At 43.4% G+C, this 25,532-nt stretch overlaps 1 protein-coding gene across 2 annotated transcripts in view; it reads right to left on the reverse strand.

Annotated features, from left to right (window-relative positions):
* GSS (glutathione synthetase) overlaps window positions 1-25,532 on the reverse strand; it is a 48,064-nt gene that overhangs the window by 19,508 nt on the left and 3,024 nt on the right. For both annotated transcript variants that reach the window (XM_075846730.1, XM_075846731.1), the window contains exons 2-6: window positions 11,546-11,681; window positions 10,832-10,977; window positions 4,223-4,298; window positions 3,993-4,132; window positions 1,059-1,175 (exon numbers count right to left, since the gene is read on the reverse strand). In XM_075846730.1, coding sequence (XP_075702845.1) covers window positions 1,059-1,175; window positions 3,993-4,132; window positions 4,223-4,298; window positions 10,832-10,977; window positions 11,546-11,674 — 608 coding nt within the window. In that variant the 5' untranslated portion in view covers window positions 11,675-11,681. The remainder of the gene's footprint in view (window positions 1-1,058; window positions 1,176-3,992; window positions 4,133-4,222; window positions 4,299-10,831; window positions 10,978-11,545; window positions 11,682-25,532) is intronic.

Raw genomic sequence — 25,532 nt, forward strand, 5'->3', positions numbered from 1 at the left:
CTCTGTCACCACATTATAAGTCTACATAATGTGATTGGTGCTGTAGTGCAGATTACAGCAGTGTTTTTTATTTAGAAAAACGATCAATTTTAATGGAGTTATGACCTATTTTAGATTTATGCTAATTACTTTCTTAATGCCCAACTGGCCGTTCTTTAGCTTTTGACAAAGTGGGCGTTGTAAAGAGAAGTGTATGACGCTGACCAATCAGCGTCATACACTTCTCTCCATTCATTTACTCAGCACATAGTGTTCTTGCTAGATCATGATGTGCAGTCACATACTCACATTAACGTTACTGAAGTGTCTTGAGAGCGAATAGACATTGCTTCCAGCCAGAACGCGATGTCTATTCACAATCGCGACACTTTGGTAATGTTTGTGTGGGACTTAATGACAGCAAGCGTGATCTCGCGTTTAGAAAGTGATTCGCATAAATCTAAATCTTTAAAAAGGGGTTGGCCAGTCACAAGAAATTGATTGCCTATACTCAGGATAGGCCTTCAGTATATGATTGTTGGGGATCCAACTCCCTGCACACCTGCCGATCAGATGTTTTGAAGGGGCCGAGGTGCTCATACGAGCCCCGCTTCCCCTTCATTATGGTCACTGCTCGTACTGTGAATTGCCGATACACATTTAGTGGTGGATCACAGCATTATGGCCTTTTCCTATTCACTTGAATGGAAGAAAACTGTAATACTGTGATCGGTCGCTACAACTTTGAGGTAAGAAATCAAGGGGAAGCAGCGCTCGTACGAGCACTGCGGCCCCTTTAAATCAGCTGATCAACAGGGATGTCGGTAGTCAGACGATAAACCTACAAGATATGGATGGCTTATCCTGAGAATAATCAATCTCATATGACTGGACAAGCCCTTTAAATTAAGTGAATTCCTAGCAATTAAAACACGTCCATAAAAATATATAACAAAATGAAACAAAAACATGAACTTCTCATGACTTGTCTGTAAAATCAGATATAAAATAAATGAATTCATGATGCAACTACTGTAAAAGTCAAAACCAAATCTCTGGGCTTCACAGGCAAGACTTACTTTTCTGAGCCATACAGTTCCCAGGCCTTAGCAATCCCTCGAGATATTCCAAGTGATGGGTTGTTTGACAGGATTTTACAAGCTTCCTCTGGTTTGCCAAGTGCCTTCAGGACATGTCTACAGAAATATGGAAGAACTTCACTTAGAAGATGACCATGTCCACTGATCCAAGAAAAGTTAATTTGAGGACTGTATTTTCTGTACTAGACTATAAGTTTTCAATAGTAAAAAGTTTTTGTCTCATAATTTGTTGGTTGCAACAACAGAAGCAGACAATAAGTCAAGGTATAAATATGCATAAAACGCGGCTGCAGTCTGCACAAGAGTCGAGAGCTGCCTCTTCTTATGAACTACCCGTTTATGGCATCTACTGACCAGAATATTGTGCCTGACGTAATGAGCCTTCCAACTAAATATGGGAACAGAGAAGAGATAAGACTGTAAATTCTAAAGGAGAAAAATAGAGGGACATAGGGCGCCACATCGTGCAGTAAATCAAACAGGTTTATACGTAAGCGTTTAAGGACTATAAGCGGCCGCTCACATTGACTGGTTGTACATGTAACGTGGCTCTAGCAGTACCACAGGTGGCGGATACGCGTCAGAAACGAGGCTCACACAAGGAGTGCAAAAATAGAAATTATTTACTAAGGGTAGGGAAACGGGTTGCAAAATAATAAAAAGCAGTGAATAACAATTTCTGTAAAATAATAATGCTCAATAGAGGGGTGGTAATTACTACCGGGTCTCAAAACCAAGGAGAAGTGATTCCTCAAATGCAAACTAAAAAAGTGTTTCTATCTAGCTCCTAACTACCTATACCCGGGTACAGTGTCGCGTAATCCACATCCCCTGCTAAAGCAGGCTTACGTAAACGTTGGAGGGACATCTCGCCAAGTAAATGTCCGTTGCACCAGTGTATTGACGAGGACTCCTTTAACTTGTCAATCAACAAAGTTCTCCTTTAACTTGTCTCAGTATTCGGGTACGATGAAACACATAGCGAATATACACTGTCTCTTTGTATATGGTATGCAGGCCTCTGCAGCAGCACCACTCCTAGTAGCCCCCACACAGCGTCGACCCTGTCAGACTTTGGCTTCACACTTCCGTCTTTACACACTCCTCTGTCACCGTCTCTCCCGCACACAGGACACAACTCCTCTTAGACTTCTCCTATCTGACTTGCCACAGCTATCTTGTAATGTCTCAACACGATCACTGCTTCTCTTCTCTGCCTCACAGATCGCCGCCTCATCTTCCATTAAACCTCCTGCATCATCAACTGTCATGTCCCAGATGGATCTGTGTCCTGAGCCACGCCTCGAGTGGGCGGAGCCTATCTTGTTTCAGAATATCTTTTCCCTAAGCGGTTTCTAGGCTGCAGTACCAGCGTAGCTGCCAGAGGTGGCAGCAAAGACACAATAACACAAGACTACCCCTTACACACATGCTAGCTACAACACTAGTCGGTGCAGTCTGGACAGTAAGTTGTCAGCTGCTGCTATCCCAGGCCTGTGGGTGAAGGATCACCTCCGTTTAAAGGGAATGTGTTGCCAGCAAAACATGTTTTTTTTTTTAGTTAAACAATTAGTGTGTAGGTGATTAAACATTGTTCTAATTTTTTTTATTTTTTTCACGAGTCAGGAAATATTATAAATTGGATTAAATTTATAATATTTCCCAGCACTGGTCACTAGATGGAGCAATTCCCAAAATTGCAGCATTGCATGTGGTAAAGCAACCACATTGCTTTATGCTGCAAAATTGGGAAAAAATCCCTCGCTCTAGTGAGCTCTCAGAATCCCCCCCTCCTTTATCCTGGCTAGTGCCGGGAGAAACGAGGGGTTTGAACGGTCTAAACTCCTACACTGTGTGTCGCCATTTTTTGAGCTAACACACAGTGTAGAAGGTTTACATACACTAGTAAAACACACTGAAACACGAACATACATAGAAATCACTTACCTGCTCCAGTCGCCGCCGCTCCCTCCGGTCCGTTTGCTCCGTCTGCTGCCGCTGCTCCATCTGCACAAGTCCGGAAGCCGCGACCGGAAGTAGTAATCCTACTGCCCGGCCGCGACTTCCGGTACATAGAAAAATGGCGCCGGACGGCGCGCATTTCAAATCGGACTGTGTGGGAGCGGCGTACACCAAAGTGGATGGAACGGGCCCCGTTCGCAGTCCCTATGGGACTGGAGCTGCCGTATTCCATGTCTGTATGTGTCGTTAATCGACACATACAGAAATGGAAAAAAAAATGGCAGCCCCCATAGGGAAGAAAAAGTGTAAAAATAGAAAAAAGTAACACACAAACACACAAATAAATATAAACGTTTTTAATAAAACTGATATAAAAAAAAAAAATGTTGGTGACACTGTTCCTTTAATATCAAGAATACACTCCAACAAGGAAGCAAAGAAAGATGTGGATTTTCAGAAAGGCGCTGCTGATATCTAGAGGGTTTAAGATCAAAGTCTTTTGATCTTAAACCCTTGTTTCTTTTGTAAACACTCAGGATTGGTGTTATGTTTAAAACAATATACAAGTATATGTATTGCACTTTCCCCTGCTGACAGCCAGTTTGACTATGGGTCCCTCTTAGCTGCCTGTCAAAGTTGAAACCTTGTTTTTTTATGTGTGTATATGTGTAATCATTTCCCAATTTGTATAATGGCCTGATGAAGACACCAGACTGGTGTTAAAACGCGTAGCCACATTTATGGATTTTATTTATTTATTTAATAATAAATAACTCAGATCTTAAACCCTCTTGATATCAGCAGCGCTTTTCTGGAAATCCCCATTTTTCTTTTCTTCCTCGGAGTGTATTCTGCACTGCGTAAATTGGAACAGACTGCAGCCAGGATCTGTACAGAACAAATGGCAAATTGCACCTTAATAAAGTTAAATCCGAATAATCTGGCACTTACTGGTGTATCACCGGAGTCTGAGATGAAAGTCCTCCGAAACTTGCAGCAATAGTGTTAATCTCAATCTGTTTCAGAGCTGTGGTCCCATCCGCTCTGCAATCAAACATGTAGTCTGAGCGATTAATGCCTAAAAATACAGTCTGAAAAATAGCAAAAGAAGGTTTGGTTTAATAAGGAAGCGACAGATCAGCAATAGAAAGCTTCATAGACGAATACTCATAGGTTTCTACCTGAGCCAAGCCTTCATTCAGCATGTGCCTATAAATTCTGAAAAGCTGCTCTATGAAGTCATCCACTTTTATGGTACTGTAAAACAAAACAGAACTGTGAATTGTATTCAGGATATTTATTAGTCACCTTAGAAGAAATTGTGAATGAAATAAAGTGTAAATATATTATATGAGAATGCCTCTCCACCTGCTGAAAACAGGGTCTTGCTATCTTAAGATGGCCATACACATAGGAGAACATGAGATAATGGCATCACCCCTAATCCCCTCCATTAATTAAAATTCAATGTACATTGAGGCTTATCGATTAGGAGGGAAGGAAAGTGATCACGGTGCTGTGTCCCAGTGATGATCAAAGTTGACAAACATAGCACCTGATCAGCTTATTTTCGGCAGACCTACGATAACGTAAAAAGCCTGCATTACAAAAGCCCAGGATAGTCAGGAATATCCTAGGCATGCAGGCTCCATAAGGAGAGTATATTGCACATAGAATTCAAGGAATGGCACAACGAATAAAGAAGAGAGAGTATAAAACCAAAGAATTAAGAACTTTGCACACAGTTCCCGTGCAGTGAGTTGCTAGGACAGTAGTGGTTGATGTTCTCCGGGGCAATCAGATGCACCGAAGATGCAATAAACTTCCTTCAATTACACAACTTTAACCCCTTAATGACCGGGCCATTTTGCACGTTAATGACCAAGGATTATTTTTTGTTTTTCCACGGTCGCATTCCAAGAGTCGTAACTCTTTTTTTATTCCGTCGACATAGCCGTATAAGGGCTTGTTTTTTGCGGGACGAGTTGTATTTTGTAATTGTACCATTTTTAGATGCTTATAACATATTGATTAACTTTTATTAACTTTATTTTAGGAGAGAATTGAAAATAAGCAGCTATTCCAGCATTAATTTTCACGTTATAAATTTACGCCGTTTACTATGCAGCGTAAATAACATGTTAACTTTATTCTATGGGTCGGCACGATTACAGGGATACCAAATGTGTAAAGGTTTTATATGTTTTTTCTACGTTTGCACAATAAAAACCCTTTTAGAAAAAAATTACTTGTTTTTGCATCGCCGCGTTCCAAGAGCCGTAATTTTTTTATTTTTCCATCGATGTGGCCGTACGTGGGATTGATTTTTGCGGGACAATGTGTAGTTTTCATTAGTACTATTTTGGGGTACATAGGACTTATAGATTAACTTTTATTTTATTTTTTATGGGGGGAATGGGAGAAAAGAGAGAATTTTGCCGTTGTTTTTTGCGTTTTCTTTGGACGCCGTTCATCCGGCGGTTTAATTAATGTGTTCATTTTATTGGTCAAGTTGTTACGATCGCGGGGATACCATATATGTGTATGTGTGATTTGTTTTGACCGTTTTATTAAATAAAACCACTTTTTGGGGCAAAAAAGTAGTTTTATTTGACTTTGACTGTAATTTTTTTTATTTTTTTTTTCACAAACTTTATTTAACGGTTTTACTTTTTTTTTTTTAGTCCCACGAGGGGACTTCACTATGCGATATGCCGATCGCATATATAATGCTTTGGTATACTTCGTATACCAAAGCATTATTGCCTGTCAGTGTAAAACTGACAGGCAACCTGTTAGGTCATGCCTCCGGCATCGCCTAACAGGCAGATGCTGAAGACAGACCTGGGGGTCTTTGTTAGACCCCCGGCTGTCATGGAAACCCGACGGCGACCCGCGATTTGTTTGCGGGGGCGCCGATCGGGAGACAGAGGGAGTTCCCCCCTCTGTCAAACACATTAAATGCCGCTGTCACTGTTGACAGCGGCATTTAATGGGTTAAACTGCCGGAATCGGCGCGTGCTTCGATTCCGGCAGTTGCAGCAGGAGCCAGGCTGTGTATAACAGCCGTGCTCCTGCCGCTGATCGCGTGGGTAAACTGTCAGTACCCGCGCGATCACAGGACGGATATATCCGTCCTCCTGCGCGAACTAGCAGCTGCTGAGGACGGATATATCCGTCCTTCGGCGTTAAGGGGTTAAAGAGACATGCAAGCAATTTTTGCTTACGTTTCTTCCCTTACGAGAACCTATATGGTTAGACGCCTTCTTACTACTTCCATTAGAAACTTCTCTCTAAAATCTACAATAGACTAAGGTTGAGAGGCGCTCCTGAGAAACCCAGTTTCCTGCTAGCCTTGGAGAAGCAACTTGGTCATTCTTTAGGCGAAAAAGCAAAAAAATTTTCTCAAAAACGATAGATGTGTTAAAACATAGAAAAACTCCCATAGATTTTGAATGAAGAAGCAGCGCGCATGCTCAACTGACACTATTGAAACTACTCTTTTCCGTGGTTGTGTGGCTGAGGGGGAACCGTGTTCCTCCATTCTAGTGACCATAGGGGTCCCAGTGGTCAAACCCCCACTGATGAAAAAAAATTTTTCCCAATACCAGAGCAACATAATGTCAATATTGCTGCCCCTGAAATAATACTTATGTATTATATGTACCCTACGACATGTAAATAATATTTACTGCATTAGCAAGAATAATTGGGCATAGCCTACTGCATTTTTTAGGGACTTAAATGATCACAGCTTTATTTAACCCCCCAATTTTTTCAAATCTAACATGTGTCACTTTATGTGGTAATAACTCTGGAATGCTTTTATGTATCCAAGCGATTGAGATTTTTTTCTCGTGGCACAATGTATTTTATGTTAGTGGTAAAATTTGGTCGATATATTCAGTGTCTATTTGTGAAAAACAGAGAAAATGGGAATGTATTTGCTTGTAAGAGATAGTAATGCCACACAAAATAGTTACTAGTTAACATCCCCCATATATCTACTTTATGTTGGCATCGTTTTTTTTTTAAAGTCCTTTTATTTTTCTAGGACGCTACAAGGCTTCTAACTTTAGCAGCAATTTCTCACATTTTCAATAAAATTTCAAAAGGCTATTTTTTCATTGACCAGTTCAGTACTGAAGTGGCTTTGAGGGCCTTACATATTAGAAAGTCCCCATAAATCCCCCCATTTTAAAAACTAAACCCCTCAAAGTATTCAAAACAGCATTTAGAAAGTTTCTTAACCCTTTAGGCGTTTCACAGGAATTAAAGCAATGTAGTGGTGAAATTAAAAAATTTCATATTTTTTACCAAAATTCATTGGTAATAAATTTTCTCTTTAACACAGATAGTTTTACCAGAGAAACGCAACTCAATATTAATTTCCCAGATTCTGCAGTTTTTAGCAATATCCGACATGTGGCCCTAGTGTGGTAATGGACTGAAACGCAGGCCCCAGAAGAACCTAGAGGATTTTGGGGCCTCTTTTTATTAGAATATATTTTAGGCAACATGTCAGGTTTGAAGCGGTCTTGTGATGCCAAAACCGTGAAAACCCCCCAAAAGTGACCCCAATTTGGAATCTACACCCCCTCAAGAAATTTATCTAGGAGTATAATTAGCATTTTGACACCATAGTTTTTTTTTACTAAACTTATTGGAATTAGTCTGTAAAAATTAAAACCTACATTTTTCTAAAAAAAACTAAGACATTTTAAATTTTTACAAGGTATAAATGAGAAAAAGCAACCAACATTTGTAAAGCATCTTCTCCCGATTACAGCAATGCCTGATATGTGGTAATAAACTGATGTTTGGACCCACGGCAGGGATCACAAGGGAAGGAGCACCATTTGGATTTTGGAGAGCAGATTTTGCTGGAATAGTTTTCAGTGCCATGTCGTGTTTGCAGCGCCGTGGAGGGACCAAAACGGTGGAAACCCCCCAAAGGTGACCCCATTTTGGAAACTACTATTTCTAGGGGTATAGTTAGCATTTTGACCCCACACTTTTTTTGTTGAATTTATTGGTATTAGGCAGTGAAAATGAAAATCTACATTCTTTCCACTAAAATCTTGCATTTTTTTCATTTTCACAAGGAATTATGGAGGAATAAAGGAGAAAAAGCAACCCAACACTTGTAAAGCAATTTCTCCCGAGTACAGCAATACAGAGTACGGCAGGAGTGCTACTTGGCATGCAGATTTTGTTGATTGTTTTTTAGGCGCCATGTCGCATTTGATGAGCCCCTGAGGTACCAGTACAGTAGAATCCCCTGAGAAGTGACTTCATTTTGGAAACTATACCCCTAAGGGCATTCATCTAGGGGTGGAGTGAGCATTTTGATCCCACAGGTGTTTCATTGATTTTATAAGAATTATGCAGTGAAAATGAAAAAAAAAATTTCGCAAAAATATGTCGTTTTGCACCAATTTTTTTTATTTTTACAAGGGGTAATAGGAGAAAAACCACCACACAATTTGTTACCCAATTTCTCCTGAGTATGGCAATACCCCATAAGTGGCCCTAAATTTGGCTTTTAGAGTGCAGATTTTGCTTTACTGATGTACAGGCGCCATGTCGCATTTATAGAGCTTCCTTAGGTACCAGAGTATAGCGTAAAACCCTGAGAAGTGACCCCATTTTGTAAACTACACCCCTCAAGGCATTTATCATTTCCCTGGACATATGACAGATCTTAGGAGTGATAGAGCAAATGCGCATGAGAGGCCTATTTTTGTGATTTTCGCAGCATTGGCCCACAATTGCAGGGCTCTGGGGTCAAATAGTAAAACAAACCCCCAAGTAGTGAACCACATTTTGGAAACTGCACCGCTCAAGGCATTCATTTTTTAAGGGATGTAGTGAGCATTTTAATCCCAAAGTTTTTTGGTTGTTTTTTTTTTATTAGAAATGAACTTTCAGCGGATGGTGCAAAGTGAAAATTGCAATTTTCCACAGGCATATGCTATTTTAGTGCACAATATGTTGTGCCCAGTCCGTGCCACTGAAGACAAATACCTCAGATTGTTAAACGGGTTCTCCCAGGTATGGCGATGAACGTAAACTGCCGTTTGGGCACGCTGCAGGGTTCAGAAGGGAATGAGCAGTATTTGGCTCTTTGAGCGCATATTTTGCCTGGTCGTTGTTCTGTTTGGGGTTTTAATGTGGGGGGCATCTGTAAGCTGCATGTGGGTACATCAGGGCATAATAAGAGTCTATAATAATATGGTAAATAAATAATCCAGATGTGGGGCCAGTGTTGCACTGATAAATAAAAAAGTCGTATCCGCATTTGGAACCCTCTGCACATTTTGCATCGCCATATTCTGAGAGCCAGAACATGGTTATTTTTTTCGCCACCGGAGCTGTGTGAGGGCTTATTTGTTGCGGGTACAATCTGTAGTTTTCATTGGTACCATTTGGGGTACATGCGATTTTTTTGATCAGTTTTTATTACATTTTTTGGCAAGCAAGGTGACCAAAAACCAGCAATTCTGATAGTTTTTATTCTTTTTTCTACGGCATTCACCATGCGCTATAAATGAAAATTTTACTTTAATACGATTACGGTGATACAAAATATATATAGTTTTTTTATGCTTTGCAGTGTCTGCACAATAAAATCCCTTTTGTTTCAAATAATTAATTTTTTTGTCACCATATTCTGAGGGCCATACCTTTTTTGTTTTTCTGTCAAAAAAAGCTGTGGGTGGGCTTGTTTTTTGCGGGATGGGCTGTAGTTTTTAATGGTATAATTTTGGGGTACATGCAACTTTTAGATCCCTTTTTTTATTCTGTTTTGGGAGGGGTAGTGACTAAAAAAAAAAAACAGCGATTCTGGAATTGTTTTTTATTTTATTTTTTCACGGTGTTCACAGTGCGGGTAAAATAGTTTAGAATTTTTATAGTTCGGGTCGTTATGGACGTGGTGATCCCTTTTTACACGTGTACTTTTTTGTAATGTTTTCTGTTTTTTTACTATAATAAAAGACTTATGGGAATAAAGGCTGTTATTGTTTTTTTAATGTGAAACGTATTTTTTTTACAACTTTTTTCTGAACTTTTTTTTAACTTTTTTTTTTTTGTCCCACTAGGCGACTTCAAGGCATGAATCTCTGATCGCTATTCGAATACACTGCACTATCTACAAAGTGCAGTGTATTAAGATCCTTCAGCTATTCACTGACAGTAATCCCATTAGGCTTTGCCTCCTGGCGGGGCCTAAAAGGCTTCTGTACTAGCAGGCCTTTGTTAGGCCTCCAGTTACCATAGCAACCATTGCCACCCCCACGGGTGCCTATGGTTGCCATTAGCAACTATAGTGTGCGATCTAACCACCCAGATGCAGCGATCTCTTTCGATCGCTGCATCTAAGGGGTTAATCGGCCGGATTGGAGCCTAGCTCTGGTCCTGGCCGTTACAGCTGGGTGTCGGCTGTAATATACAGCCGACACCCAGTGGTGATGGCGCTGGCTCAGCTTCTGAGCTAGCTCCATCACATACACAGCTCAAGGAGCTGTGATTGGTCAGTCACTGCAGTGACTGACCAATCACAGCGATCGCCGGCAGGGCACCGCTTTGATTGGTCCCATGCCGTTTTACTGTGCCGATCAACTGTCAAACAGTTGATGGCAGAGTTCAGTCACCTAGTCCTTTGTTAGCCAGGACGCACCGGTTTGTCCCAGTGCCTTAAAGCACTGCAATACAGGGCGTACCGGTACGTCATGGTGCAGCAAGGGGTTAAAATCCCATGACTACAATGAAAACAATTTTTTTTATACCTTGAAAGTGTATTCTCCAGGAATGAGGGGTTCTGGCTGATGCAATCTACTAGCAGATTGAAATCTCCCTGGACAGACTTTGCTTGTTCAAAGAGGGCTGTCGGTACAGGAGAAGGAAGCAAAGTGAATGGTGCAAAATTCACCACCTAGTACACAAGGGAAAAAAAAGGAGGCATGTATAAGTATCATATGTAACAACAACAACTAATAACCTGATGCTGCTGAATCACCACAATTTGTGAGTATGGCCTTTTTTGTGTTTTGAATCATCACAAGTTTTAACATTGACTGCTTATTCTTAGGACCCCCAATAAATAGCAAAACAAAGGGGCAGTAGTGGAGCACCATGAACTCTTTACGGAAACAATGACGTCTGAATGCACGCAGCGGTCTCTGGAACTGCAGCTCAGCCCATTTAAGAGAATAGTGCTAAGCCGAAGTACCAGGCACCACCACACAAGTATAGACGTCACGGTTAGGTAATGCAGTGTCAGCTAATGCAGTAAAGTTGATGCCGTGCTACTGCAATCCCCGCTGCCCCTTCGTTCTGCTGAATGTTGGGGGGCCGGCCTGTGTAACATCAACGGATCAAACATTAATGGCCTATCCTAGGGATTGATTTGGTCATAAAAGTGATGCCCAAATCACACATTTAAATTGCCGATAGACCAACCAGACCAGTATTCCGCAGTATCTTTGACCAACATTACTTACATCAGAGGAATTTGGGCTCTCCTTCGTTCTCATCACAACTCCTTGCAGGAGGGCTGTATCAATAGCAATGGGTGCTATCTCCTCAAGCAGCTTTGCATTGCTATATACATCCCCCCATAAATCAGACATGTTGGAGCTGTGTAAAAAAAAAAAAAAGATATGTAAACATATTTGAAAAAATACTGTTCCAACTGAAGGACAAGTGATCAGTCATAAAGGGATCAATGTACATGGCGAGTCAGGCATTCGATCCTACTATAGAGAAGTTTTTCCTAATCTTGTTCAAGTCTAGTGGTACAATAAATAGAAAATCCAAAATGATGTGCAGGAGAACTGGCAATAAAATAATTGCAGACTATAAACTTATATACAAATATATGTATTATCTTGTGAAACATCGCTTCCCTTAACCAATGTAAAATGTATTGGCTCGAACATTAAAGGGGTATCCACAGTATAGGTAATTGATCATAGGTCTGATCATTTGGGTTCCGACCACTGGGATCCACTCCGATCGCGTGAACGGGGTTCCCAAACCGCCCATTTCTCCCCACTGCTCAACCGGAGTGAGGGAGAAATTGATTGGAGCGTGTAGGATGGGTTCAGTGGGCAATTATACCCACTAGGATATGACATTACTTTCTGATCCATAGTAGTCCAGCTGCTGGGACCCCCACAATTCTCAGAGTGAAGGGGTTACAGAACTAGTTAAAAGCGTTGTCCAGGTGTTAAAAATAAATAAATCTGGTTTCAGAATACATGTTGAAATAATAAAACAGACAATACTTTGTTTATGTCTTTGTTAATATGGCAGCATCAGCAAATGTTCACCGGCACGTGACCGCTACTACCATGTTAACAGAGATAAGTGGGGGACAACAGCAGCATTGGCGCTGGAGCGGCAGGGGATTTAACAGTTGAGTATAGTACAGTATGTTTGATTAATTTAACATGTTTTCTGCAGCCAGAATTTATTTTTATTATTAACACCTGGACCTCAAATTTTTCATACACATCACAGATACTACCGAAGTGAACAGGGCTTTGTTGCATATCCCTGCTCAGGGGGTGACCAAGTGTGCGCTGTGAAGGAGAAAAGTCGAAAGAACAGAGGTTGCAACCCCACCAATTACAACATTATGGCATACCCTAGCAATATACCTTAATTTCTCATGATCGGAAACCTCTTTAATAAAGAAGAGAATGTAATGCTTTGAGCTCAGCCCTTAACCTCCCAAGACTTTATGTAACACCAAACTTCTGAAAACGGATTAAAGATAATAAATCAAAATGTTTTTATAACCTTTCTACACAGAGCGGCTATTCACATCAGTAACAGAGATCTTGTGTCATTCAAACAGGGCCGGCATGGGACTAAAAGCAGCACCCAAACCCCTTATACAATCTCTTCCACCCCACATCGCAGAAAAGTAGTGGCACACAATGCGGCAAACTTTGCTTTCTTTGGTCACTCGCCTCGCCACTCCCTAAAATAGATAAACCTAAACACCTGATCATACAGTCAAAAACAGACATACACTTGTTATTTTAGTCAGGGACAAGTGTACACTACCACTATACAAGCACCAAAATAACCAATAATACCGCCGTACAGTGACCATATAGTGAGAAATCACAGGACTGACCAAGAAGCCGTCAACAAGCTATATATAGAGAAGCAATAGTTTTCACAGAGAAAACCACCACTTAAAACTTAACCTTAAATATGCAAAAAAAAAAGCATAAAAACACCCCCAGTCCCAAGTGAATATAATTTTGGATATTGACAGGGGAAAGTGGAATATCGATATAGGGAACTATCACTGTTCCACCCTATTCTAACCCCTGCCTAACACCCCAGAATAGATGACTTGATAATGATGACCCAGGACTTGAACCTACCTAATGTGCCCTAAATGCTACTGATTTATATTAAACAAGATGGGGGAATACGGTCCTAACCCAAATACATATGAGCACAAAAGACTAGGAAAAAACTGAGTAGCAACTAGGGCTGGGCGATTAATCGAATGAATGCAATTAATTCGCCCTCAAGGCCTCTGACGATTGTGTTTTTTTAACAGTATAGTGGAATCTATTCTTTAGTGGCGCCATCGCGCCGTACTGCAGGAGGAAGCTCCGCCTAGTCACTGCCTGGTCTGCCCCATCCGACAAGCTACGCCGAGTTGTTTCCCTGATTACCCACAGAACTACTGTTCTGTACTGAAAAAAATAACACAGCACGGAACAGCAGTTCCGTGGGAAAGCAGGGACTCCTAGTATATAGCCACACTGCCGTGTAGATACTACCCCCCCTTGTAGATAGCGCCACCACCCCGCTGTAGATAGCACCCACCCTTGCAGATCGCACCACCACCTTACAGATCGCACCACCACCTTACAGATCGCACCACCACCTTACAGATCGCACCACCACCACCTTACAGATCGCACCACCCCCTTACAGATCGCACAACCACCACCACCTTCTTGCAGATCGCACCACCACCTTCTTGCAGATCGCACCACCACCTTCTTGTTGCAGATCGCACCAGCACCCTCCCTTGCGGATCGCACCCCCTCCCTTGCGGATCGCACCCCCCCCCCCTTGCGGATCGCACCAGCACCCTCCCTTGCGGATCGCACCCCCCCATGCGGATTGCACCAGCACCCTCCCTTGCGGATCGCACCCCCCCCCCCTTGCGGATCGAACCAGCACCCCCCCCCCCCTTGCGGATCGAACCAGCACCCCCCCCTTGCGGATCGCACCAGCACACCGCCACCCCTTGCGGATCGCACCAGCACACCGCCCCCCCCCCCCTTGCGGATCGCACCAGCACCGCCCCCCCTTGCGGATCGCACCAGCACCGCCCCCTCTTGCGGATCGCACCAGCACCGCCCCCCCTTGCGGATCGCACCACCCCCTTACAGATCGCACAACCACCACCACCTTCTTGCAGATCGCACCACCACCTTCTTGCAGATCGCACCACCACCTTCTTGTTGCAGATCGCACCAGCACCCTCCATTGCGGATCGCACCCCCTCCCTTGCGGATCGCACCCCCCCCCTTGCGGATCGCACCAGCACCATCCCTTGCGGATCGCACACCCTCCCTTGCGGACCGCACCCCCCCTTGCGGATCGCACCAGCACCCTCCCTTGCGGATCGCACCCCCCCTTGCGGATCGCACCAGCACCCTCCCTTGCGGATCGCACCCCCTCCCTTGCGGATCGCACCAGCACCCTCCCTTGCGGATCGCACCCCCCCCCCCTTGCGGATCGAACCAGCACCCCCCCCTTGCGGATCGCACCAGCACACCGCCACCCCTTGCGGATCGCACCAGCACACCGCCCCCCCCTTGCGGATCGCACCAGCACCGCCCCCCCTTGCGGATCGCACCAGCACCGCCCCCCCTTGCGGATCGCACCAGCACCGACCCCCCTTGCGGATCGCACCAGCACCGACCCCCCTTGCGGATCGCACCAGCACCGCCCCATTTGCGGATCGCATTAGCACCGCCCCACTTGCGGATCGCACCAGCACCACCCCCCTTGCGGATCGCACCACCACCCCCCCATCCTTCTTGTAGATAGTGCCACTGTAGCTCCCACTAGGAGCCGAATCCCCATTCAGAGCGTCGGCAACCTCTGGCCGGGGATTCAGCTCCTAGTGGCAGTGGTGGGGTGCTGCGATCTACAAAGGAGGGTGATGGTGGTGCTGCGATATACAAGGGGGTTGGGGGTGTGATCTACAATATACAAGGGGGGTGGGGGTGCTAAGATCTACAAGGGTGTGTGGCACGGTCACTGTATGTGGGCACAGTGTCACTATGTGGGCTCTGTGTCATCTACAGGGACATTGCAGCACTAGCTACATGTGAACTGTGGTGTTTTCAGAGGATTGGGACAGAAAAAAAAAACCCTGACAAAACTAAATCCATTTGGAGACACTAATGAAAATTGGACATGAAAAACTGACAATTGATCAGTTTTTAATGCCCATTATTTTTCACGGTCATGTGACAGCAGCCTAAATGTCTATGATGCCAGGAGTCCCATTCACACGTGAAGTGGTCGGGCCTGGGAAATCCAGCTGATACATGGACCGTTTTCCACGGTCTAATCATGGTCGTGTGAATCCGACTTTAATGTAATTTATTTAACACCCCATGGTGGGGCCGGTACTCCAGACACTATAATGTAATAATCGCCCCAGTGTGCCCTCTTGGCGCTATCTCCCCGGCCCTGCTGCAATTTAGACTGTTCTCGTCTGCAATATCGGAGACCGGCTGAGGTGGTGACGGGGGAGAGATGGCATGCGCCGCTCCCACACAGACCAAAACGAAGCTCGTTCGCAGAGTGAAATCCAGCGCCATTTTCATGTGGACCGGAAACTGCTGCCGGACAGTAAGATGACGACTTCCGGCCGCGACTTCCGGCCATATGTTCAAGGAAGCGAAGACGAAAGGAATAGGAGCGTAGGCGGCGGCAGGAGAAGGTAATTTACGTTCGTGTTATACTGTCTGCTGAGCACTGTATCTGATCCTCCTACACTACGCAGTCGCTCAGAAAATGGCGGCACACAGTGTAGGAGGTTTGAAGATTCAAACCCCTCCTTCTCCAGGCACTAGCCAGAATAAGGGAAGGCGGGATTGTGTGAGGACACTAGAGAGAGTGTGTCTACCCCAAATTTGCAGCATAAAGCAATAAGGTTGCTTTACCACATTGACCATGCTGCAATTTTGGGAACTGCTCCCTCTAGTGGCCAGCACATGGAAATGTTATAAGTTAGAATCTAATTTATAATATTTCCTGACTTGTGAAAAAATTAAAACAATGTGTAATCACTTAAATAATAATGGTTTAACTAAAAAAATAATAATAATTCTAGCGACACATTCCCTTTAAAGACTCTGGAAGCGTCTTTTTTGCACGTCCACACCCATATGCTAACTAAGGTATATTTTCATCTTTTCTCATACAACTTTCACTCTGCACCATCCGTTGCCCATTAACCCGTTCATGCACCATGACTTAATAGCATGTCGGTGTGGTGGGGGGTGTATGGAGCGGGCTCATGCACTGAACCCATGCTATACGTTGCGGGTGTCAGCTGTATATTACAGCTGACACCTGGGACTAACGGACAGGAACAGCGATGTCGCAGGAGCCTGTAAAAATTACAATATACTGCAATACATTAGTATTTCAGTGCATTGTAATAACGATCGCTGGTTCAAGTCCCCTAGGGGGACTAATAAAATGTGTAAAAAAAACCAAGCAAATAACACCTCTCAAATCAACAAAAATTTTTTTTAAAAAAAAGTGTGGTGTAACAAAACAATTAATTTTTTAACAAATCGTTTTCACTTTGTAAAAGTAGTAAAATATAAAAAAATGAATATATCAATTTGGTATCACCGTAATGGTATTGAGTCGCGGAAAAAAAGTTTAAGTGGTCGTTTTTACTGCACGGTGAAAGCAGTAAAAAAAAAAAAAAAATGGAGGAATCTCAGTTTTTTCCAGTTTCAGTCTGAAATGAATTTTATTTCAGTTTCCCAGTTCATTAAAAGTTTTTTTTAAATGGTGTCAATAGAAAATACAACTCCTCCCGCAAGAAATAAGCCCTCACCCGACTCTATTGACGGAAAAATAAAAATAAAAAGTTATGGCTCTTGGAAGGTCAGTGAAAAACTAAAATAAAAAAAAGCAAAAAATGGATCAGTCCAGAAAGGGTTAATTATTGTCTAATAAAAAACCATTTGAGCACACGTGGGTTATTGTCGAACTTGGGAGAAATTGCTTTACAAATGTTGGTGTGTTTTTTCCTCCTTTATTCTTTGTAAAAATGTAATAAAAAAAATAATAAACATTTTAGTGGAAATAATACGGATATTCATTTTCACAGCCTAATTCGAATAAATTCTGCAAAAGACCTGTGGGGTTAAAATGCTCACTATGTCCCTAGATAGATCCCTTAAGTGGTGTCGTTTCCCAAATGGGATCACTTTTGGGGTGTTTCCACTGTTGTGGTTTCTCAAGGGCTTTGCAAATGCGACATGATACCCGAAAACCATTCCAGCTAAATTTGAGCTCCAAAAGCCAAATAGCGCTCCTTCCCTTCTAAGCTCTGCCATGGGTCCAAACAGCAGTTTATTACCACATATGGGGTATTGCCGTAATCAGGAGAAATAGCTTTGGGGTTTTTTTTCTCCTTTATTCCTTGTAAAAATTAAAAAAGTATGTTTTTGATTTTTCTAAAAACTGCCGGTTCTGGGCAATAAATATTGAGTTGCATTTCTCTAGTAAAACTTTGTGTTACAGAAAAAAAATGTATTACAAATTTATTTCGGCCAAAAAAATGAAATTTGTAAATTTCCCCTCTGCTTTAATTCCTGTGAAACACCTAAAGGGTTAAAACACTTTCTGAATGCTATTTTGAATACTTTGAGGTGTGCCGTTTTTTAAAATGGGGTGATTTATGGGTTCAATCTAATATATAAGGCCCTCAAAGCCACTTCAGATCTGAACTGGTCCCTAAAAAATAGGCTTTTGAAATTTTCTTGAAAATGCAAAAAATTGCTGCTAAAGTTCTAAGCCTTGTAACGTCCTAGAAAAATAAAAGAATGTTCTACAAAATGATGCAAACATGAAGTAGACTAATGGGAGATGTTAACTAGTAACTATTTTGTGTGGTATTACTATCTGTTTTACAAGCAGATGCATTTAAATTTAGAAAAATGATATTTTTTGCAAATTTTCTCCAAATTTTGGTGTTTTTCACAAATAAATACTGAATCGCTTGGATAGGTAAAAGCATTCCAAAGATTTTATCTCAAAGTAAGGGTGGATTCACACGAACGTGTATTGCGTCCGTGCGGGCCGCACACGCCACGAACAGACCAATACAAGTCTATGGGGCAGTACAGACAGTCCGTGCTTTTTGCGCAGCGTTTGTCCGCTGCGCAAAAAGCGCGACATGGTCAATATCTCCGCGTATTTCGCGCATCACGCACCCATTGAAGTCAATGGGTGCGTGAAAACCACGCAGGTCGCACGGAAGCACTTCCGTGCGAACTGCCTGTTTCGCGCACCAGCTGTCAAAAGGATGAATGTAAACAGAAAAGCACCACATGCTTTTCTGTTTACAAACATCCAAATGGCGTGTCATAATGATGGCGGCTGCGCGAAAAGCACGCAGCCGCGCATATGATGCTGCCTCACGGAGCAGGCAAGTGGCTTTTGCGCAGGCAAAACGCTGCGTGTTTTGCGTGCGCCAAAACGCCACGCACGTCTCAATCAGCCCTAAGACGTCAGATTTGAAAAATTCAGCTTCGTACTCAAGCCAAAACAGGCTCAGTCCTGAAGGGGTTAAATCCAAAGCATTTATAAATCGTATCCAAGTTCCAAAGTGCAAACGTGCCTATTCTCATAGCGAAGGGGGGCACTGTGTGGAGTTGTCAGGAAAGCTATCTGGGAGGAGAGCCAGGAATTAGATTCAAGCTCCAAGAGAACAAGACAAAGAGTGAAATATGTGAGGATTAGTATCACGTGTTCGGCCTCACTTGGGTTGATGTTAAATTATTACTTCTCAAGAATTTCTATTAAGATGTACAGAGAAATACATTATATGTCCATTCCACTGAAGAAATCTAAGGGCAAATACTATCTCCTGATTCTTCTGGCTCTCTCTGCAGCCTTTGACACTGTAGACCAGCAACTCCTACTTAACATGCTCCACTCTATTGGCCTTAAAGACACTGTTCTCTCTTGGTTTTTTTCCTATCACTCGTTCAGTGTGTCATTTGCTGGTTCCAGGGGCATAGCTAAAGGCTCATGGGCCCCGATGCAAATGTTCTTCTTGGGACTCCTAGCGTCGTACATAACTATGATGCAAGGAGCCCGGCTCCCTGCAGTGTGTTCGGTCCTAGACTTGCGGCGAAATACATTCCGTCCATTACGGATGTAACATGCTCGTGTGAATCCAGCCTTAGTGTTTCCCAAGTCTGTCTTACAAATGGTTCCTTAGTGTTTTCCCATTCCAGTTGTTACCCGTGCCCTGTTACCTGTTCCTGTATCCCATGCGGTGTTCCTGTTCCTGTGCCTACTAGTGCTGGGAGTCGTGTACTGCACCTGCTGTCGTTTGCCACGTCCTGTGTCGTTTGCCACGTCCTGTGTCATCCGCCACCTTCTGTGTCATCCGCCACGTCTAGCACAACTTGCGGCACCTGCTGCCATTCGCCACGTCTGGCTTAACCTGCTGTACCCACCTCTATCCGTGCCAGAGTTGCGGCCGCTGTCTGTACTATCCAGGTACCCTAGTGTGGGACTTTGTATTACTGGGGTGCTCTGTTGTTTTGCCAGCTGCCTCCCCGCTACGGCCTAGTGGGTCCACATACCCACAAACCGTGACACTCCATCTCAGTGTGTGGCACTACCATAACTCCTAGGCAGCATGCCCGCTGTCTTGGGGTTATTTTTGACTCAGATCTTTCCTCTACTTCACACATCCAATCACTTACAAGCTCCTGTCACTATCGCCTCAAAAACATCTCCAGAATCCACCCTTTTCTTACTGTGGAAACAGCCAATACTCTCATTGTTGCTCTGATTCACTTTCGTCTTGACTACTGTAAAGGCCCTGTTCACACAGAGTTTTTTGATGTGGAAACCGCTCCGCAAAACTCATCAAAAAACGCCCGAAAATGCCTCCCATTGATTTCAAGGGGAGGCAGACAAGTTTTCTTACCGCGAGTGGAAAAGCCGCTTCGCGGTAAAAAGAAGCGCCATGACCTATCTTGAGGCGGTTTCCGCCTCCAAAACCCCATTTCAATCAGTAAGGAAACGGCAAAAAACGTCTCGACGAGTGTTTTGACGGGTTTTTGTCAAACCACTGTGCAAAAAAACGTCTGGAGTAGTTTTTGCAGGAGGAATTTTCCTCCTGCAAAAAACTCCATGTGAACACAGCCTAAGGGTATGTTCACACAGTGTCTTCAGGCATATTTCGAGGCGTTTACGCCTCGAAAAACGCCTGAAAAAACGGCAGCTGAACACCTAGAAACATCTGTCCATTGAAATCAATGGGAAAAACATAATTTAGTTCATACGGGCGTCTTTTTACGCCTCACTTCTTGAGGCGTTTTTTGGAGCCGATTTTCCATTGAACACTATGAAAAACGCCTCAAAAATCTTAGGCTATGTTCACACGGAGTTTGACGCGGAAACCGCACCGCAAAAATCGTCAAAAACGGCCCGAAAATACCTCCCATTGATTTCAATGGGAGGCGGAGGCGTCTTTTTCCCGCGAGCGGTAAAACCGCCTCGCGGCAGAAAGAAGGGATATGCCCTATCTTCGGGCATTTACGCCTCTGACCTCCCATTGACTTCAATCGGAGGAAGTGAAAGCGTATTTTGCTGCGTTTTATGCCCGCGGTGCTCAATGGCGCGGGCGAAAAACGGCGTGCTGGGAGAGGAAAATCTGCCTCAAACTTCCAAACGGAATTTTGAGGTAGAAACTCCGCTTCAAAAAACTCTGTGTGAACATAGTCAAAAGAAGCTTCATTTTCAGCTTCAAAAACGCCTGAAAAATCAGAGGCTGTTTTCTCTGAAAACAGCTCCGTATTTTCAGACATTTTTGGCTTAGCGTGTGAACATACCCTAACTCATTACTAATCGGTCTTTCACTCACTAAACTCTGCCCTCTCCAATCTATCCTTAAAGGGGATGTGTCGCTAGAATATTTTTTTATTTTTTTTTTAGTTCAACAATTATTATTTAAGTGATTACACATTGTTTTAATTTTTTCACAAGTCCGGAAATATTATAAATTAGATTCTAATTTATAACATTTCCACGTGCTGGCCACTAGAGGGAGCAGTTCCCAAAATTTGCAGCATGGTCAATGTGGTAAAGCAACCTCATTGCTTTATGCTGCAAATTTGGGGTAGACACACTCTCTCTAGTGTCCTCACACAATCCCCCCTCCCTTATTCTGGCTAGTGCCAGGAGAAGGAGGGGTTTGAATCTTCAAACCTCCTACACTGTGTGCCGCCATTTTCTGAGCGACTGCACAGTGTAGGAGGATTAGATACAGGGATCAGCAGACAGTATAACACGAACATAATACATACATCACATACACGAACATAAATTACCTGCTCCTGACACCGCTGCCGCCTCCGCTCCTATTCCTTGCGCCTTCGCTTCCTTGAACATATGGCCGGTAGCCACGGCCAGAATTGTTCATCTTACTGTCCGGCAGCGGCTTCCGGTCCACATGAAAATGGCGCCAAATTTTGCTCTGCAAACTAGCTTCATTTTGGTCTGTGTGGGAGCGGCGCATGCGCCATTCCCACACAGACGGCGTACGCTGCAGTGAATGGAACGGCTCCCGTTCGCATCCTCTATGGGGTTGTATGTGCCGTATTCCATCTCTGTATGTGTCGTTAATCTACATATACAGAGATGAAAAAAAATGGCAACTCCCATAGAGAAGTCAAAATAAGAACAAAGTAAAAAGTAGAACACAAGAATATAAATAAATAAAATTTATGTTAATATCATATTAAAAGCAATATGATAAAAAAATATATATATATTTCATGACAACTTCCCGTTAATTCAGCAGCCAGGCTCATCTTTCTGACCAACTGCTACACCAGCGCCTCTACCCTCTGTCGGTAACTGCACTGGTTGCCCACACCCTTCAGAATTAAATTCAAACTTATTACTCTCACCCACAAAGCACACCTTACATCTTCTCCCTCATCTCTGTCTACCACCCTACCCGTGCTCTACGCTCTGACAACAACCTTAGATTAAAATCCTCCATAATCCAAACCTCCCACTTCAGTCTCCAAGATTTTTCTCGTGCTGCACCAGTCCTCTGGAATGCGCTACCACAGACAATCAGGTCAATTCCCAACTACTAGTGTTTTAAACGTGCCCTGAAAACACATCTTTTTAGACAGGCCTATAACTCGCGAGATCACGCCATAAGTGACAGCAAATGTGATCTCGAGTAAGTGACACACATTAACGTTATCGAAGTGTCGGGAGTGTTTAATAGACATCGCGTCCTGGCTGGAAGCGATGTCTATTTACTCTCAAGACACTTCAGTAACGTTAAAGAGGCTCTGTCACCAGATTTTGCAACCCCTATCTGCTATTGCAGCAGATAGGCGCTGCAATGTAGATTACAGTAACGTTTTTATTTTTAAAAAACGAGCATTTTTGGCCAAGTTATGACCATTTTTGTAGTTATGCAAATGAGGCTTGCAAAAGTCCAAGTGGGTGTGTTTAAAAGTAAAAGTCCAAGTGGGCGTGTATTATGTGCGTACATCGGGGCGTTTTTAATACTTTTACTAGCTGGGCTTTCTGATGAGAAGTATCATCCACTTCTCTTCAGAACGCCCAGCTTCTGGCAGTGCAGACACACAGCCGTGTTCTGCAGCAGCATCGGCGTTAGCAGGTAAGTTGATGTAGCTACTTACCTGCAAACGCTGATGCTGCTGCAGAATCAACTGTAGCCTCTGGTGCCGGTGTCCTCGCTCGTCTGACACGATGCAGGACCTGTGAGTGACGTCACAGCGTGATCTCTCGAGAACACGCTGTCTGCACTGCCAGAAGCTGGGCGTTCTGAAGAGAAGTGGATGATACTTCTCATCAGAGCGCCCAGCTAGTAAAAGTATTAAAAACGCCCCGATGTACGCACATAATACACGCCCACTTGGACTTTTACTTTTAAACACACCCACTTGGACTTTTGCAAGCCTCATTTGCATAACTACAAAAATGGTCATAACTTGGCCAAAAATGCTCGTTTTTAAAAAATAAAAAAGTTACTGTAATCTACATTGCAGCGCCTATCTGCTGCAATAGCAGATAGGGGTTGCAAAATCTGGTGACAGAGTCTCTTTAATGTGGGTGTAAGTGACAGCACACGCTGTGCAGATTACATGAATGGAGAGAAGTATATGACGCTGTTTGGTCACTGATTGGTCAGCGTCATACACCTCTCTCCACAACGCCCACTTGGTCAAAAGTAAAAACACGCCCAGTAAGAAAGTCATTAGAATAAAGCTAAAATAGGTCATAACTTGGTGAAAATGTATCGTTTTTCTAAATAAAAAAACACTGCTGTTACCTACATTACAGCGCAGATCAGATTACGTAGGAGATAGAGCACTTATAATCTGGTGACAGAGCCTCTTTAAAGAGGCTCTATCACCAGATTTTGCAACCCCTATCTGCTATTGCAGCAGATCGGCGCTGCAATGTAGATTACAGTAACGTTTTTATTTTTAAAAAACGAGCATTTTTGGCCAAGTTATGGCCATTTTTGTATTTATGCAAATGAGGCTTGCAAAAGTACAAGTGGGCGTGTTGAAAAGTAAAAGTACAACTGGGCGTGTATTATGTGCGTACATCGGGGCGTGTTTACTACTTTTACTAGCTGGGCGTTGTGTATAGAAGTATCATCCACTTCTCTTCACAACGCCCAGCTTCTGGCAGTGCAGACACAGCGTGTTCTCGAGAGATCACGCTGTGACGTCACTCACAGGTCCTGCATCGTGTCAGACGAGCGAGGACACATCGGCACCAGAGGCTACAGATGATTCTGCAGCAGCATCGGCGTTTGCAGGTAAATCGATGTAGCTACTTACCTGCAAACGCTGATGCTGCTGCAGAATCAACTGTAGCCTCTGGTGCCGACACGATGCAGGACCTGTGAGTGACGTCACAGATCTGCACTGCCAGAAGCTGGGCGTTCTGAAGAGAAGTGGATGATACTTCTCATCAGAGCGCCCAGCTAGTAAAAGTAGTAAACACGCCCCGATGTAACACATAATACACGCCCAGTTGTACTTTTACTTTTCAACACGCCCAGTTGTACTTTTGCAAGCCTCATTTGCATAAATACGAAAATGGTCATAACTTGGCCAAAAATGCTCGTTTTTTTAAAAATAAAAACGTTACTGTAATCTACATTGCAGGGCCTATCTGCTGCAATAGCAGATAGGGGTTGCAAAATCTGGTGACAGAGCCTCTTTAAGCATTTTTTATATTTTGTGTCTCCCTTAATTCCTCATAGATTATAAGCTCTTGCAAGCAGGGTCCTCACTCCTCTTGTTTGAATTGTAAATTAGTTTTGTCACTATGTAATGTTTGATATTGTCTGTACAATGCACCCCCTGAATTGTAAAGTGCTGCGGAATATGTTGGCGCTATATAAAGATTATTATTAAGACTTTATTTACTTCGACAATACAATTACACAAACTAAACTTCTATAATAACATCTTTAGTGAGGCTCTCTATCACGTACTGAGGGGATCCCCTACATTCAGATGTTTTAAATAGGGGAACAGCCCAGAAAGCAACTCACTTCAAGGAAAGAGATCACTCGCCGAGCGGCTCCGTGGCTGTTTTATTAAAGGAGGCTGAAAAGTTAATAACCACTGATGAGATACTATCAGCAACTCAGACAGACAGAGAGAGAAGTTTTCACTGCGTTTTTTGCCTGCAGTGCTCAATGGCCGTGGTGGAAAAACGGTGCAAAGAAAGTGCAGGGAGGTCAAAATCTGAAAATTGTTCTGCCTGCAAAAAACTCTGTGTGAACATACCCTTAGGCCCTGTTCACAGAGTTTTTTGCAGGTGGACCTGGCTGCACTCTCTTTGCCGCATTTTTCGGCCGCGGCCAAAAAACGAAGCAAAAACCGCTTTCTCTGCCTCCCATTGATGTCAATGGGAGGTCAGAGATGGAAATGCCCAAATAAAGGGCATGTCGCTTCTTTTTCCCGCAAGAGTTTTATCCGCCCGCGGGAAAAAACGCCTCTACTTCCCATCGGAAAATCAATGGGAGGTGATTTCGGACGTTTTTGGGCACGGTTTCCCTAACAGGAAATATGGTCAGACAGCCCTGGGGTCCTTCACTGGGCTGTCTCTCCATATAAGGTATGATCCTCAATCACGTCACAGGGACTC

Source organism: Rhinoderma darwinii, chromosome 13, assembly GCF_050947455.1.
Source record: "Rhinoderma darwinii isolate aRhiDar2 chromosome 13, aRhiDar2.hap1, whole genome shotgun sequence".
In the NCBI taxonomy this organism is placed as follows: Eukaryota; Metazoa; Chordata; class Amphibia; order Anura; family Rhinodermatidae; genus Rhinoderma; species Rhinoderma darwinii.